Source organism: Pseudorasbora parva, chromosome 4 (genome assembly GCF_024679245.1).
Source record: "Pseudorasbora parva isolate DD20220531a chromosome 4, ASM2467924v1, whole genome shotgun sequence".
Taxonomy (NCBI): domain Eukaryota; kingdom Metazoa; phylum Chordata; class Actinopteri; order Cypriniformes; family Gobionidae; genus Pseudorasbora; species Pseudorasbora parva.
Window position 1 is genome coordinate 44,210,871 of NC_090175.1, and position 16,875 is coordinate 44,227,745.

A 16,875-nucleotide genomic window follows, 5' to 3' on the forward strand; every position below is an offset into this window, starting at 1 on the left:
AAATTTTCTTTTAAGGTCCTTATTCATAATATAATTTCAAATAAGCATTTTTTTATTTTTTAAAAAATATGCCAAGAGGGGACCTGAACGATGTCTACCTATCCAACAGGGGACCTCCATAGACTCTAATGGAGCTTTGTGTGTTTGTGTGTGACCGATGTCTACCTATCCAACAGGGGACCTCCATTAGTCTGCAGTGGAGCTGTGTGTGAATGTGAAGTGAGCTGGCAGTCAAGTCTGTCTTCATTATATATATATATATGCATTTGGCATATATGTCATCTCCACCATTACATGTCTTTACAAATAAATAACATAAATGCAGTTAAGCTTCGTACAGACTATATAATGTGTCAAGTAATAATATGTCTTTTTATAATAACTGTGTTCTTTTGAATGTACTGAGAAGTATTTATTTGTAACCTAAAATATACTTTAATACTTTAATTTATTTTTAAGCTTATTTCTAAATATATTTATTACACAGTCGCAATAAAGTTACAAGATGTAACATCAAGTAACACACTACACTTAGTTAGTCCACAAGTCTTCTTGTGTTTTAGTATTTTAGTCAACACATTAAAATAAGTTAACTTGTTTACTCAGGCATCTGGTATCACAATAGGCACACACACACACACACACACACACACACACAATATACCTTAGACATAATACCTAATACATTACAGAAAAGTCATTTCTTTAAGAAATTCATTCTCTGTTGTGTCTTCATAATTACAGTATATGATCAGTCCACATCTCTCATTTAAGATTATTGTCAGGTACACCAATGTATTTACATTATTGAATATTACAGGTCATTATTGAATAGTGATTACGTTACACACACACTGACTCAGGTCCCCTGTTAGATAGTAAATCACGACGCCTGTGTGTTTGCTGTGACATTTCTTATCATCACAAACACACAGTAAAGATTTAGAGTTTTTACAGCAATACCTGAGCTTAAAGGGTTAAATCAAGCAGAAATAGCTCTCTAATGTATTAATTGCAGGTAATTATTGAATAGTGACTACGTTACACACACACTGACTAGGTCCCCTGTTAGATAGTAAATCACGACGCCTGTGTGTTTGCTGTGACATTTCTTATCATCACAAACACACTGTAAAGATTTAGAGTTTTTACAGCAATACCTGAGTTTAAAGGGTTAAATCAAGCAGAAATAGCTCTCTAATGTATTAATTGCAGGCCATTATTGAATAGTGATTATGTTACACACACACACTGACTCAGGTCCCCTGTTAGATAGTAAATCACGACGCCTGTGTGTTTGCTGTGACATTTCTTATCATCACAAAAACACTGCAAAGATTTAGAGTTTTTACAGCAATAACTGAGTTTAAAGGGTTAAAATCAAGCAGAAATAGCTCTCTAATGTATTAATTGCAGGTCATTATTGAATAGTGATTACGTTACACACACACACACTGACTCAGGTCCCCTGTTAGATAGTAAATCACGACGCCTCTGTGTTTGCTGTGACATTTCTTATCATCACAAAAACACTGCAAAGATTTAGAGTTTTTACAGCAATACCTGAGTTTAAAGGGTTAAATCAAGCAGAAATAGCTCTCTAATGTATGAATTGCAGGCCATTATTCAATAGTGATTACGTTACACACACACACTGACTCAGGTCCCCTGTTAGATAGTAAATCACGACGCCTGTGTGTTTGCTGTGACATTTCTTGCTGTCATAAACACACTGCAAAGATTTAGAGTTTTTACAGCAATACCTGAGTTTAAAGGGTTAAATCAAGCAGAAATAGCTCTCTAATGTATTAATTGCAGGTCATTATTGAATAGTGATTTTGTTACACACACACACTGACTCAGGTCCCCTGTTAGATAGTAAATCACGACGCCTGTGTGTTTGCTGTGACATTTCTTATCATCACAAACACACTGTAAAGATTTAGAGTTTTTACAGCAATACCTGAGTTTAAAGGGTTAAATCAAGCAGAAATAGCTCTCTAATGTATTAATTGCCGGTCATTATTGAATAGTGATTACGTTACACACACACTGACTCAGGTCCCCTGTTAGATAGTAAATCACGACGCCTGTGTGTTTGCTGTGACATTTCTTATCATCATAAACACACTGCAAAGATTTAGAGTTTTTACAGCAATACCTGAGTTTAAAGAGTTAAATCAAGCAGAGATAGCTCTCTAATGTATTCAAGGCAGGTCATTATTGAATAGTGATTGTTACACACACACTCACTCAGGTCCCCTGTTAGATAGTAAATCACGACGCCTGTGTGTTTGCTGTGACATTTCTTATAATCACAAACACACTGCAAAGATTTAGAGTTTTTACAGCAATACCTGAGTTTAAAGGGTTAAATCAAGCAGAAATAGCTCTCTAATGTATTAATTGCAGGTCATTATTGAATAGTGACTACGTTACACACACACACTGACTCAGGTCCCCTGTTAGATAGTAAATCACGACGCCTGTGTGTTTGCTGTGACATTTCTTATCATCACAAACACACTGTAAAGATTTAGAGTTTTTACAGCAATACCTGAGTTTAAAGGGTTAAATCAAGCAGAAATAGCTCTCTAATGTATTAATTGCAGGTCATTATTAAATAGTGATTATGTTACACACACACACAGACTCAGGTCCCCTGTTAGATAGTAAATCACGACGCCTGTGTGTTTGCTGTGACATTTCTTATCATCACAAACACACTGTAAAGATTTAGATTTTTTACAGCAATACCTGAGTTTAAAGGGTTAAATCAAGCAGAAATAGCTCTCTAATGTATTAATTGCAGGCCATTATTGAATAGTGATTACGTTACACACACACACTGACTCAGGTCCCCTGTTAGATAGTAAATCACGACACCTGTGTGTTTGCTGTGACATTTCTTATCATCATAAACACACTACAAAGATTTAGAGTTTTTACAGCAATACCTGAGTTTAAAGGGCTAAATCAAGCAGAAATAGCTCTCTAATGTATTAATTGCCGGTCATTATTGAATAGTGATTTACGTTACACACACACTGACTCAGGTCCCCTGTTAGATAGTAAATCACGACGCCTCTGTGTTTGCTGTGACATTTCTTATAATCACAAACACACTGCAAAGATTTAGATTTTTTACAGCAATACCTGAGTTTAAAGGGTTAAATCAAGCAGAAATAGCTCTCTAATGTATTAATTGCAGGCCATTATTGAATAGTGATTACGTTACACACACACACTGACTCAGGTCCCCTGTTAGATAGTAAATCACGACGCCTGTGTGTTTGCTGTGACATTTCTTATCATCACAAACACACTGCAAAGATTTAGAGTTTTTACAGCAATACCTGAGATTAAAGGGTTAAATCAAGCAGAAATAGCTCTCTAATGTATTAATTGCAGGTCATTATTGAATAGTGATTACGTTACACACACACTGACTCAGGTCCCCTGTTAGATAGTAAATCACGACGCCTGTGTGTTTCTCTCCTCAACCCCCACAACCCCCCACTCACAATTTACATTTCAATAAAGGAGACTTGAAAAACCAGTTTGTGAACCACAGGCCAATAGAGCTCAAACTACCAATGTGGCAGAACCCTTCTCAAATAAACTAGAGAAGATGCTGGGATTTGCCCTGCAAAATTAAACTAAATTACATTTTTTACAATCGCTAGGCCACATTTCTCAATACTTTGGTCATTTTCAAAATCCTTCACACAGTTCTCCAAACCAACTTTCTGCTCCACATCAGTTATTTCACATTCAAAATCCACAAAAACCAACAAAACACTTAATTCATGTCTCGAATCAAGTGCCAATGATCCACAGTTTAGCTTGCACAGACTGAAGTTGTGATCACTGTGTGAAGAGTTGAAAAAGTTGAAAAAGTGTGTTTATTATTGAGAAATGTTTTGTAAAAGAACATTTTATATCACAGCTTAACTGTGGATCAACATTGCTTTAGCAAAAAATGCATTCAATGGCAGCATCTTTCAATTTACCTGAAATCTTTTCTCACTTTGACACAAACACAATCAAATCTTTGTTCTACAGGCCAATTTGCACATCCTTACATGCTGTTTTCAAAAGTGTTAAACTTATGGACAAAACAATAACATAATACAAAACTGAATGAGACAGCAATTTACAACATGTATACCGTAATACTGTAATGCAATTTATCCTGCTAAAAAAATCAAACACTATCAAAGCAACTTTGATGAAACTGAACACCAACACAAGTGTTAGGCCATTACCATCCATTCAAAAGAGGAAACTTAGGAATAATGTTGTACTGTACTGTAAGCATGCAGTGAATTATAAGCAGCAGAGAGTGTCATTCTAGTTTTGTAAAGACATTTTAATTGTATAATGTTCCTGATGTTAGTGTTGATGTAAACCTGCGCTGCTAGTGCTCTGGAAGAATGAGTTAATTTGTAAAAGTAAAATTAACTGCTGTGAAGCTGAAAGTTGGTTAGCAAATTTATAAACTCCTCACTCAGTTCTCCTAAATATTGGGAAATATGTCCTAGCGATTGTAATTTCATTTCATCATGAAATTTCAATTTATTTTTGGCAGTGTATTTGGTCTAGGACACAGGTAACAGTAGTGAGCTTCTTTGTATCACCTGTGAGAGTCTTCATGCATTGAAATGTAAATTACTGGTGGGGGGTTGAGCAGCAAACTCAACACACACACTATTCTCTATTCCAATTTCAAGAACACATCTAAACCACTAGCCCAAACACATTACAAGTGAAAGCACAAATAAATACAAAAGATATGATACACATGAAATAAACAGTGCTTTTCAGGACGGTCTGTCAGTAGTTGTAATATAACACTGTATTGTCCTCACTGTAAAAAAAAAAAAAAAAAAAAAAAAAATCTGAAGCAAAGTGGCACGTTTGTGTAAGAACAATGTCCATATTTTAAACTTTATAGACTAAACAAACTATTTTTATTGAAAGAAATTGTGTTTTAGTGTTATTATGAAAAGAGTAACCCCTGACGCTAAGTTTTGTTTAGCTCTATCTTCTCTCTTCTGCGTTTGTCAGTGCACATACGTCAAGGATTCATGGGTGAAGAAGGGTTACTCTTTAAAGTACAACTCCGGTGAGAAATGACCCTTGGGGTAATTAATAGATGGTTACCGAGTAGATCGTTCTCTGGGATGCGTTTTCATGGAAATCAAGTGTAAAGAGTTTTATCTCTAAAAACAGATTTGAGTGACGAACGCTGTGCTAAGTGATGAACTGTGACTTGGAATCTCATATGGGCCATTGTTTCCGGAAGAAAGCACTGAACACAGTAGAGAAAAAAAAAGAAAAAAAAGTCCATGTAATTAGATTTCACAAACTTAATTCCTATCGACCAGCTCACTTAGCACAGCGTTCGTGGCTCGACTAGTCGAGACTGTTTTCCAAGATGGCTGCAGTCTGTAAACGTGTAATGTACTGTCTTTAGAAAGTATCTTCTTATTAAACCGTTTGTACTCTAACAAGTTCTCAATGCTGCGGTTTGCATGTAGGGATCCTCATTATGCTGCCTTGTTAGTGTGAGGTTATTTTGAGCCTTGTTAGTGGTATTAACTAGCGATTTAATTTCACTTATTCCATGTCCCATAGACAAACATTATAAGCTAATCTGTGTTTAGAGATAATCATGAAACCGCATCCCAGAGAACGATCTACTCGGTAACCATCTGTTAATTACCCCTAGGGTCATTTCTCACTGGAGTTGTCCTTTAAGCGCAAGTTGATTCGTGTAGCACTGAAAACTGAAAGCTAGTATTTTAGTCTATGGATCAGTTACTGTGTGGATCAGTTATATGATGGTTAGATGCACTTTTATGGACCGACAAGGCACTGGCATTTTAAAGCTGGGAAGAGCCAGGACTTTTTTAATATAAATTTAAATAACTCAGATTTTATTCATTTGAAAAAAGAATGTCATATACACTTGGGATGACTTGAGGGTGAGTAAATCATGGGCTAATTTTCATTTGTAGGTGAACTAACTGCTGTAAACTGGGCCCACAAACACAGTAGATCCACACAACCCCCCCCCCACAATTTACATTTTAATAATAATAAATAAGGGAAGACTTGAAAACCTAGGGCCCTATAATTTCCGCGATCACGGAATCGCGGACGGAATCGCGGAATTGGCATATTAATGCGGAATCTGCATATAAACGCAGATTTCCCCGGAGTTTTACATATTTGTAATGAAATTCTGTGTCGTGTGGGTGGAGAACGTATGTCTGAGGAAAGTGCAGACCGGGGGAAGCAAATCTTCGCGACACAACCCCTCCCGTCATTTCAGCTCGCCCTTCAAAACAATGAAAGTATGGCGAAGTTGGTCTCCACGGCTCTGCTTTCGGCAGCGAAAAAGTTAAGAAACTCGACGCTAACGGCGGTTTCACACTGCACGCGCAGGCGGCGCAGAAGCTTTGCGTATGGAGAGCGTGAGCCGCGCTCGTGTATTGCACAGACAGACAAATATTGTCCATTCTGTCAGATTTTCCGGTGTTCTGCTCGACCCCTGTCATCTCGTGCTTTGATTTATAATGGGCACATTAGGCAGCAATGCATATCTGCTGCAAATGCGACCGTTTTCCCCTCTGTTAGTCTGTTCCAAACATGCATTTAACATGCTGTATTTGGGTAGTTTACATGATAAGTAACCTTAAAGTTAAAATTAAGCATCTAGTTTTAATCATTTAAAGGGGCCTTTGAAGTTGGGGAAAAAAACTTCAGGCAGTGTTGTGTTTTCGTGTATTTTTATTTTTCACAGCTCTGGATATCATTATGGTGATTGTTAAACACACAGAACAATTCACTACATGATTTCATGGTGCAATGTTTTTTTTTAATGTTAATTTTCAAATTTAAATGTTTTACTTAATAGTACTTAAGAGTACTGTAAAAGATGATTCTTATGATTTTTTTTTTTTTTTTTAGTTCTTTTTAAAAAAAAATTACTTGAAAGAAAAAGCTAATGGAGCACTTTCATTTTAACTTATATAAACTATTATAATTTATTTTACCGGAAAGTTTAAAGCTAATAACCATTAATATTTGAAGTATTTGAAGTGCAGTGTTATGTCAAATATCATATTTGTCCTAAAAAGTAAATGTGATGTTTGTTACCTCGATAAATTTAAGGTCATTCCTATTTTTTGTTTTATGTTGTGTTATATTAACATTAAAAGCAAACTCTTTTTTCACCAAAATTACAGTAAAGGGTAAAAAAACTGAATTACCAAACATTTTAACGGAAAAAAAGGAATCTGCAAAAATTAAAACGAAAAAAACGGAATTTGCAAAAATTTAAACGGAAAAAACGGAATTTGGGAAAAAATAAAACGGATTTTATAGGGCCCTAAAAACCCAGTTTGTGAACCAAAGGCCAACCTAGAGGAAAGGAAAATCAAACCTGAGATCTCCTTCTCAACTCACATCTTTCTCCTAGACAGAAATGAGATCAAGTGAACATCAAATTGAGACATAAGGCTAAGTCTCCTGCTTCTCACATGTTTATCCTGAGACAAAAAATGACATTCTCTCATGTTTATCTCCACTAAAGTTTCATAAGAGATCTCAACAACATCACATACTATGCTCTGATTTGTCTCCTTGGCTACAGAGACTGGATTGCTCATATGTGTCTCCTCTAAAGTTTCAGAAGGGATCTCAACAGTATCGCATGCTGTGCTCAGACTTTTTTCTTCAGCTAGATACTCTGGAACTCTCACTTTTGTCACCTCTAAAAAGTTTCATAAAAGATCTCAAAAACATCACACATTGTGGTCAGAATATTCTCCTTAGTTAAAGTCTCTGGCACTCTCAAATTTGTCAAACAAATGTTGGTCACTTTTTCAAAACTCTTCACACAGCGATCACAACTTCAGTCTGTGCAAGCTAAACTGTGGATCATTGGCACTTGATTTGAGACATGAATTAAGTGTTTTGTTAGTTTTTGTGGATTTTGAATGTGAAATAACTGATGTGGAGCAGAAAGTTGGTTTGGAGAACAAGTTTTGAAAATGACCAAAGTATTGAGAAATGTGGCCTAGCGATTGTAAAAACTGTAATTTAGTTTAATTTGGCAGGGCAAATCCCAGCATCTTCTCTAGTTTATTTGAGAAGGGTTCTGCCACATTGGTAGTTTGAGCTCTATTGGCCTGTGGTTCACAAACTGGTTTTTCAAGTCTTCCCTTATTGAAATGTAAATTGTGAGTGGGGGGTTGTGGGGGTTGAGGAGAGAAACACACAGGCGTAGTGATTTACTATCTAACAGGGGACCTGAGTCAGTGTGTGTGTAACGTAATCACTATTCAATAATGACCTGCATTTAATACATTAGAGAGCTATTTCTGCTTGATTTAACCCTTTAAGCTCAGGTATTGCTGTAAAAACTCTAAATCTTTACAGTGTGTTTGTGATGATAAGAAATGTCACAGCAAACACACAGGCGTCGTGATTTACTATCTAACAGGGGACCTGAGTCAGTGTGTGTGTAACGTAATCACTATTCAATAATGACCTGCATTTAATACATTAGAGAGCTATTTCTGCTTGATTTAACCCTTTAAACTCAGGTATTGCTGTAAAAACTCTAAATCTTTGTAGTGTGTTTATGATGATGAGAAATGTCACAGCAAACACACAGGCGTCGTGATTTACTATCTAACAGGGGACCTGAGTCAGTGTGTGTGTGTAACGTAATCACTATTCAATAATGACCTGCATTTAATACATTAGAGAGCTATTTCTGCTTGATTTAACCCTTTAAACTCAGGTATTGCTGTAAAACCTCTAAATCTTTGCAGTGTGTTTATGGCAACAAGAAATGTCACAGCAAACACACAGGCGTCGTGATTTACTATCTAACAGGGGACGTGAGTCAGTGTGTGTGTAACGTAATCACTATTCAATAATGACCTGCCATGAATACATTAGAGAGCTATTTCTGCTTGATTTAACCCTTTAATCTCAGGTATTGCTGTAAAAACTCTAAATCTTTGCAGTGTGTTTGTGATGATAAGAAATGTCACAGCAAACACACAGGCGTCTTGATTTACTATCTTACAGGGGACTCGACTCAGTGTGTGTGTGTAACATATTCATTATTTAATAATGACCTGCAATTAATACATTAGAGAGCTATTTCTGCTTGATTTAACCCTTTAAACTCAGGTATTGCTGTAAAAACTCTAAATCTTTGCAGTGTGTTTGTGATGATAAGAAATGTCACAGCAAACACACAGGCGTCGTGATTTACTATCTAACAGGGGACCTGAGTGAGTGTGTGTGTAACGTATTCATTATTCAATAATGACCTGCAATTAATACATTAGAGAGCTATTTCTGCTTGATTTAACCCTTTAAACTCAGGTATTGCTGTAAAAACTCTAAATCTTTGCAGTGTGTTTGTGATGATAAGAAATGTCACAGCAAACACACAGGCGTCGTGATTTACTATCTAACAGGGGACCTTAGTGAGTGTGTGTGTAACGTATTCATTATTCAATAATGACCTGCAATTAATACATTAGAGAGCTATTTCTGCTTGATTTAACCCTTTAAACTCAGTTATTGCTGTTAAAACTCTAAATCTTTGCAGTGTGTTTGTGATGATAAGAAATGTCACAGCAAACACACAGGCGTCGTGATTTACTATCTAACAGGGGACCTGAGTCAGTGTGTGTGTGTAACTTAATCACTATTCAATAATGACCTGCAATTAATACATTAGAGAGCTATCTCTGCTTGATTTAACCCTTTAAACTCAGGTATTGCTGTTAAAACTCTAAATCTTTGCAGTGTTTTTGTGATGATAAGAAATGTCACAGCAAACACAAAGGCGTCGAGATTTACTATCTAACAGGGGACCTGAGTCAGTGTGTGTGTAACGTAATCACTATTCAATAATGACCTGCAATTAATACATTAGAGAGCTATTTCTGCTTGATTTAACCCTTTAAACTCAGGTATTGCTGTAAAAACTCTAAATCTTTGTAGTGTGTTTATGATGATAAGAAATGTCACAGCAAACACACAGGCGTCGTGATTTACTATCTAACAGGGGACCTGAGTCTGTGTGTGTGTGTAACATAATCACTATTTAATAATGACCTGCAATTAATACATTAGAGAGCTATTTCTGCTTGATTTAACCCTTTAAACTCAGGTATTGCTGTTAAAACTCTAAATCTTTACAGTGTGTTTGTGATGATAAGAAATGTCACAGCAAACACACAGGCGTCGTGATTTACTATCTAACAGGGGACCTGAGTCAGTGTGTGTGTAACGTAATCACTATTCAATAATTACCTGCAATTAATACATTAGAGAGCTATCTCTGCTTGATTTAACCCTTTAAACTCAGTTATTGCTGTAAAAACTCTAAATCTTTACAGTGTGTTTATGATGATAAGAAATGTCACAGCAAACACACAGGCGTCGTGATTTACTATCTAACAGGGGACCTGAGTCAGTGTGTGTGTAACGTAATCTTTATTCAATAATTACCTGCAATTAATACATTAGAGAGCTATTTCTAATTGATTTAACCCTTTAAACTCAGGTATTGCTGTAAAAAATCTAAATCTTTGCAGTGTGTTTGTGATGATAAGGAATGTCACAGCAAACACACAGGCGTCGTGATTTACTATCTAACAGGGGACCTGAGTCAGTGTGTGTGTGTAACGTAAATCACTATTCAATAATGACCGGCAATTAATACATTAGAGAGCTATTTCTGCTTGATTTAACCCTTTAAACTCAGGTATTGCTGTAAAAACTCTAAATCTTTACAGTTTGTTTGTGATGATAAGAAATGTCACAGCAAACACACAGGCGTCGTGATTTACTATCTAACAGGGGACCTGAGTCAGTGTGTGTGTAACGTAATCACTATTCAATAATTACCTGCAATTAATACATTAGAGAGCTATTTCTGCTTGATTTAACCCTTTAAACTCAGGTATTGCTGTAAAAACTCTAAATCTTTACAGTTTGTTTGTGATGATAAGAAATGTCACAGCAAACACACAGGCGTCGTGATTTACTATCTAACAGGGGACCTGAGTCAGTGTGTGTGTAACGTAATCACTATTCAATAATTACCTGCAATTAATACATTAGAGAGCTATCTCTGCTTGATTTAACCCTTTAAACTCAGGTATTGCTGTAAAAACTCTAAATCTTTGCAGTGTGTTTGTGATGATAAGAAATGTCACAGCAAACACACAGGCGTCGTGATTTACTATCTAACAGGGGACCTGAGTCAGTGTGTGTGTGTAAAGTAATCACTATTCAATAATGACCTGCAATTAATACAATAGAGAGCTATTTCTGCATGATTTAACCCTTTAAACTCAGGTATTGCTGTAAAAACTCTAAATCTTTGCAGTGTGTTTATGATGATAAGAAATGTCACAGCAAACACACAGGCGTCGTGATTTACTATCTAACAGGGGACCTGAATCATTTTGTTAAACATAAATAAATCAAAAGTGGTTAGTTTAAAAAGCTCATAAATGTATAAGGTGGTAAGATGGGCCTTTTTTATGGGCCAAAAGTCACACATTATTTTTACAAATACTTGGCTAAAATAAAATGTTTTTAATAATGTCTATGTTAACACTTGTTTAAAAGAACTTTAGATGCAAAGTTTGTCCCATTTACTGTACCTTTTTTTAAATATAAATAAAATAATGCATTATTTTTCAATAATTATAGGCCACTGTCATTAAAATGTTATATATATATATACACAGAAACAAAAAATGTTTACAAAAGCATTGAATGAGATCCCTTAATAATTTAATAAAGTTTTACGGTCTCTCCACGGCCATGATGGATGGTATTTACTATATTTATTTGTAGAAACTGAGGACACACACATTTTGATGGCAGATGTATTTCTAATTACATCCTGGTTGTTTAGATTTTTTAATCGTTTTTTCTTGGATCCTGTAGTATTTAATTTTAAAGTAATGCAAAGTTTGAAACTAGTCAGGGTATTTAGTAAAGAGATATAATCTATATAATGTTTGTTCCTTTAGTAAGCAGCCTGTTAAACAGCAGCTCTAGAGTCAGAGGACAGCAGGCCATTCAAACAATAGAGGAGTGTGTGTGTGTGAACGACGTGTGTTCAAGGGCTATTACAGTTCCTGCTCCAGCCTACAGGGGAGCTGCTGAGCATGGCCTTAAACACTCACACACTCTTAGGTCCCCTCTTGGTCAAAATTTTTAAAAATTCACCAGAGTGTTGTTTCTTGATTTTAACATGATTTAAACACACACACCTGTAGGTCCTTACTTGGTCAAACATTTAAAAAATCACCAGAGCATTTCTTTAGTTTTTTACTTCATTTTCACATGATTTAATGCATGACCAACAGGGGACTTGAAAAATGTCCCCTCTTGGCTCAGAGGTCCCCTGTTGGTGAGTGTGTAACGACGCCAAGGTCCCCTGTTAGATAGGTAGACAAGTACACACACACACACACACACACACACACACACACACACACACACACACACACACACACACACACACACACAAAAGGTGCATACTCATGCTCACAGCTATCAGCAGCCAAACACAACACAATAAAAATTACATGCACATACAATATCAATATGCGTCTTTTGATGTTTTTATGCCTCTTATAGGATACTGAAACCATGTCTATGAAAAGCGTTCAACTAATATCAAAATAGCATATTCAAAATGCTCGTTTTGACGGAATCATAGAAAGAAACAACTTTTTTTCACAGTGTAATGGTGCTTGTCCTTGGACAACTTAAACCCAAGATGCTGAGGTTGTGGGTGGTTGGCAGGCCATTTACAGGGTGTTTATTCAACTGCACTTTTAGCCCCATGGACTTAACTCAAAACACTATTCGCACTCTCACTATTTTGCTTCATTTGATGCCCAACAGTTCCCACCACAGTGACATTTTACCATCTAAAATGATGTAGCTATTTTGTTGTGGAAATGAATCAGATGTTTATTTTTTGAATAAATTGGAATGCTTCTTTGTCTTGCTAAATCTAATGTCACACTTTTAGCATAATTTGGGGAAAAAATACTGCTTGATTGGAAATAACAAATATATTCTGGACAGTGATATTTACTTTGATATCTTGATATCTCGTCGTTTTCTTCGCACATCAAACATCTCATTTAATTTCAAGTACACTCTTTCCACGATAACCAATTACACTAACTTCAGAAACAATTGAAGCAAAATGTTAGTGTGGGAAACTGTGGGAAAGAAGCAATTATATATTTTTTCACAAATTAAATATCTAAATGGTTTATGGTCGCTTCATTTCTTGTATTATCAGTTTTAAAAATGTGATAAAAATATTATTAATTCAGTATGGTACCAAACAGAGCAAGTTAGAAGTGACCAAACACCTCCATGTATACCCTTTAAATACAGTTACACGAATAGTTGAACGAACTAGTAACATAAAATAAAACGTGGCGCTTTTCTAAGCAGATTAAAAAGGAGAACAATAATGTATGGCGGAATAAGACTTCTGAGAGTACTTTGACTCTGGGAAGTAAAAAGTCCCGGCTGAAACATCATCCCTCACATCTCCCCTTCCCCCTATTGACAGGACTGAGAGAGGGAGGGGGAGATGTGAGGGAGGATGTTTCAGCCGGGACTTTTTACTTCGCCGAGTCAAAGTACTCTCAGAAGTGCTATTCCGCCATACATTATAGTTATCCATTTTAATCCGCTTAGAAAAGTGCCACATTTTATTTTATGTCACCGTACTAGGTTGTTCAATTATTCGTGTTTGGTCGCTTCTAACTTGATCTCTGTTTGGTACCATAGTGAATGAACTGGGCTTAGTAGGCTAAGCTAAATGCTATCAGATCGTCACAGCGCGTCAGAGCGATTAAGTGAATGCACTGAGACGAGAGAGGTATGTATCAACTCGTTTTAGTTAAGGGAATAACATAGTTTAATATGAAAAAGCGGTGAAGAAGGGAAGATGTGTTCAGAGTTTTGCTGACCGGATACGGCGGAAGTTTAATCTATCAACTAGCTCTGCTTCAAATTGCTCTGGTTGGTTGAAGCGCTATCCTATCGCGTGCAGAGGGAGTTTGAAAGACAATCGTTTATCCCGCCCCTCGGATTGAGCCCTGTCAACTGTGAGTTCCCAGACCAAACATCCTGATGTGGGTCTGGCTTGTTAGGCTACTGGGCTGTGATTATGGGGCGAAAATGCTCTGCACTTAATTGGATAGACCTACAACCAATCAGAGCAACGGAGTGAGTGACGTATGTTGAGCAGTGCATAGTTGTCAACAGAACTAAACTGCACGCACGCTGGAAGAAGTAAAAGAAGAAGACGAGAGTAAACAATCTTTGCCGGTACTGTAAAAAGAATTTAAGGATATACGGAGTACTTACCAATACGATCATCATTTTTTGTGAGAAATAGTAAAGGTGAATGCATATATGAACAAGTTCTCTGTTTAGTAAACAAATTCAGCCCAATCGCTCTTTGGTGACGTGGATGATTACGTTACCATTTATCATCTGTCCATCACTGTATAAAGCCTGCCCCGGCAATTTGGTCGGTCTGAACAGTGTTTGGTTTAAGCATAGTTGCTCCACAATGGATCAAGTCCAGACCGAACTTTCCGACCTCAAATGTTGTGGATGGGGATAAGTTCGGCTGGCAACCAGCCTATACTGTATTATCATATCATAAGATTAAAAGTCTGGATCTGGGAGTCTATAGCAAATATAAATGATACAAAAAAAGGTTTCCAAGAGAGATTTAACATCACATTATTAGTCACATTGTTCACCTTTTTATTTTATTTATATAGTCACATAAGAAGTCTTTCAAATTCATTTTAAAAGTCTTAATTATTCCAAACTTTTGACTGGAACTGTATATTTCAGTAGTTTATTTTATTTATTTGTTTGTTTTTAATGCTTTGCAAAGTATATCATTATGATTAAAAATAACTGTTCTTAATTTTAATGTACTTAAAAATACAATTTATACATGTGATTTTATTTTGTTCACCAATGCTGCATTTATTTGATATTTGATACAGTAAAAGCATTTATTTTGTCAAATATTATAACAATATAAAATAACCATGTTCTGTTTTAATATACTTATAAAATGAATGAATTTGGCAAAGATGATTTATCAGCATCATTAACTTCAGACTTCAGATTTCCCTCAGAAATCATTCTGAATCATAATATACTGACTTATATATATAATTATCCACTTGAGTATTGGCCAATAGTCTGTATCAGCCGATAAAAGCAATTATTTTCACTATCAAAGATTGGCCGATTGTTTAAAAACCGCCGATGATCGTAGCAGATAATATCATGTCAATCAAAAGGGTGTGGAAAAATGTGCCAAACTGTAACTCATGCTGCAAAATTCTCAAGTTGAATTTAGGGATTTATTTGAAATAGAAATAGAAAGTTTTTGTAATTTAATATTTTTTCACTTTAAATACTTTGATAATATTCAAAAATGCTAGAGAACCAAATCAGCATAAATTGAATGAATTCAGATATATCACGTGGTAAAACATTGCTAAAATGCTATTGTCCTTCCAAGTCTCTAAGATATTTTGATTACTAGATATGGTTATAGTCCTTTCTTCAATGAGACATTCATGTATTCTGAACACAACAGTAATATGAAAGAAAGAAACTTACTCCTTCGTTTACCCACGTCTCCCTTAGAGGTGGCTGCTTCATTCAGAAGGACCATTCCCATGGTGATGGCCGCATCTGAGATGGAAGTCAAGGAATGACTAATGGCATGGATGTGGTTGGTTTGCACAATAAACAGCAAGGACCTGATATGATGCTTACAGAGTACCTGAAACTATTTTGGGCTGGCAAAACATAGCTCTAGCACAGGTGGACATTTCAATTACAGTGAACATAATGGGAACAAGACACTTTTAAACTCTGAGCACACGTCATTCGGCTGGGAGGTCTCCTCTAGCCTGGGGGAAAGCTAGAGGTCGGCAAGAGGAAGACAGACAAACACGAGGTGTTCTGCCAGCAGCCAGAAGCTCCTCTCTCCTCCAGCAGCTGAGCCTGATGTTAGCAGAGGGTCCCTGTCAGTCTGCCCACTCTGTACCCATCAGGCCCAGTCAACAAACCCACGTAATTACAGGGGAAGTTCAAACCGAGAACGACATACACAACACGGCCAGGTGAGCAAGTGTGTGTAGAGTATGTGTTTGAGGGTTTCTATAAAGATAAACACAGAAATGTGTTAGAACATTTTATACAGCTGCACCTTAATGGAATTTGACAACCATAGATGGGTCGACAAAAACATCTGACACTGGACTATTTTGGACTAAAATAATAATTATTTTAGTTTATAAAATGTATATTTTCAAAACATATTCAAAAGTTTAGGGTGAGGACTTTTAATAATACAAAAAATAATAATTCTATTATGCTTATCGATGCTGCTTTTATTTTGATAAAACAAAATACAATAAAAACATTTATTTTGTGAAATATAATTACAATTTAAAATAACCATGTTCTGTTTTAATATTCTTTAAGAATGTATTTATTCTTGTGAAGCCAAAGATGAATGAATGTTCAGCATCATTACTCCAGTCTTCAATGTCATATGATCCTTCAAAAATCATTTTGATGTATACTATACTGACTTTGTGCTTATTCATTATTGTTATTAGAGATGCACCAATGTATCGGCCAATAATCGGTATGAGCTGATAAAAGCAGTTATTTTCACTATCGATCATTGGCCGACTGTTTAAAAACAGCCGATGATCAGGGCCAAAGATATCG

The 16,875-nt window shown here is 36.0% G+C and overlaps 1 protein-coding gene across 1 annotated transcript in view; it reads right to left on the minus strand.

Moving 5' to 3' along the window:
* The window catches only part of tusc3 (tumor suppressor candidate 3), a 133,498-nt gene that overhangs the window by 13,102 nt on the left and 103,521 nt on the right, over positions 1 to 16,875 (minus strand). Inside the window, exon 8 of the mRNA XM_067441926.1 lies at positions 15,751 to 15,823. Within this exon, the coding sequence (XP_067298027.1) occupies positions 15,751 to 15,823 (73 nt within the window). The remainder of the gene's footprint in view (positions 1 to 15,750; positions 15,824 to 16,875) is intronic.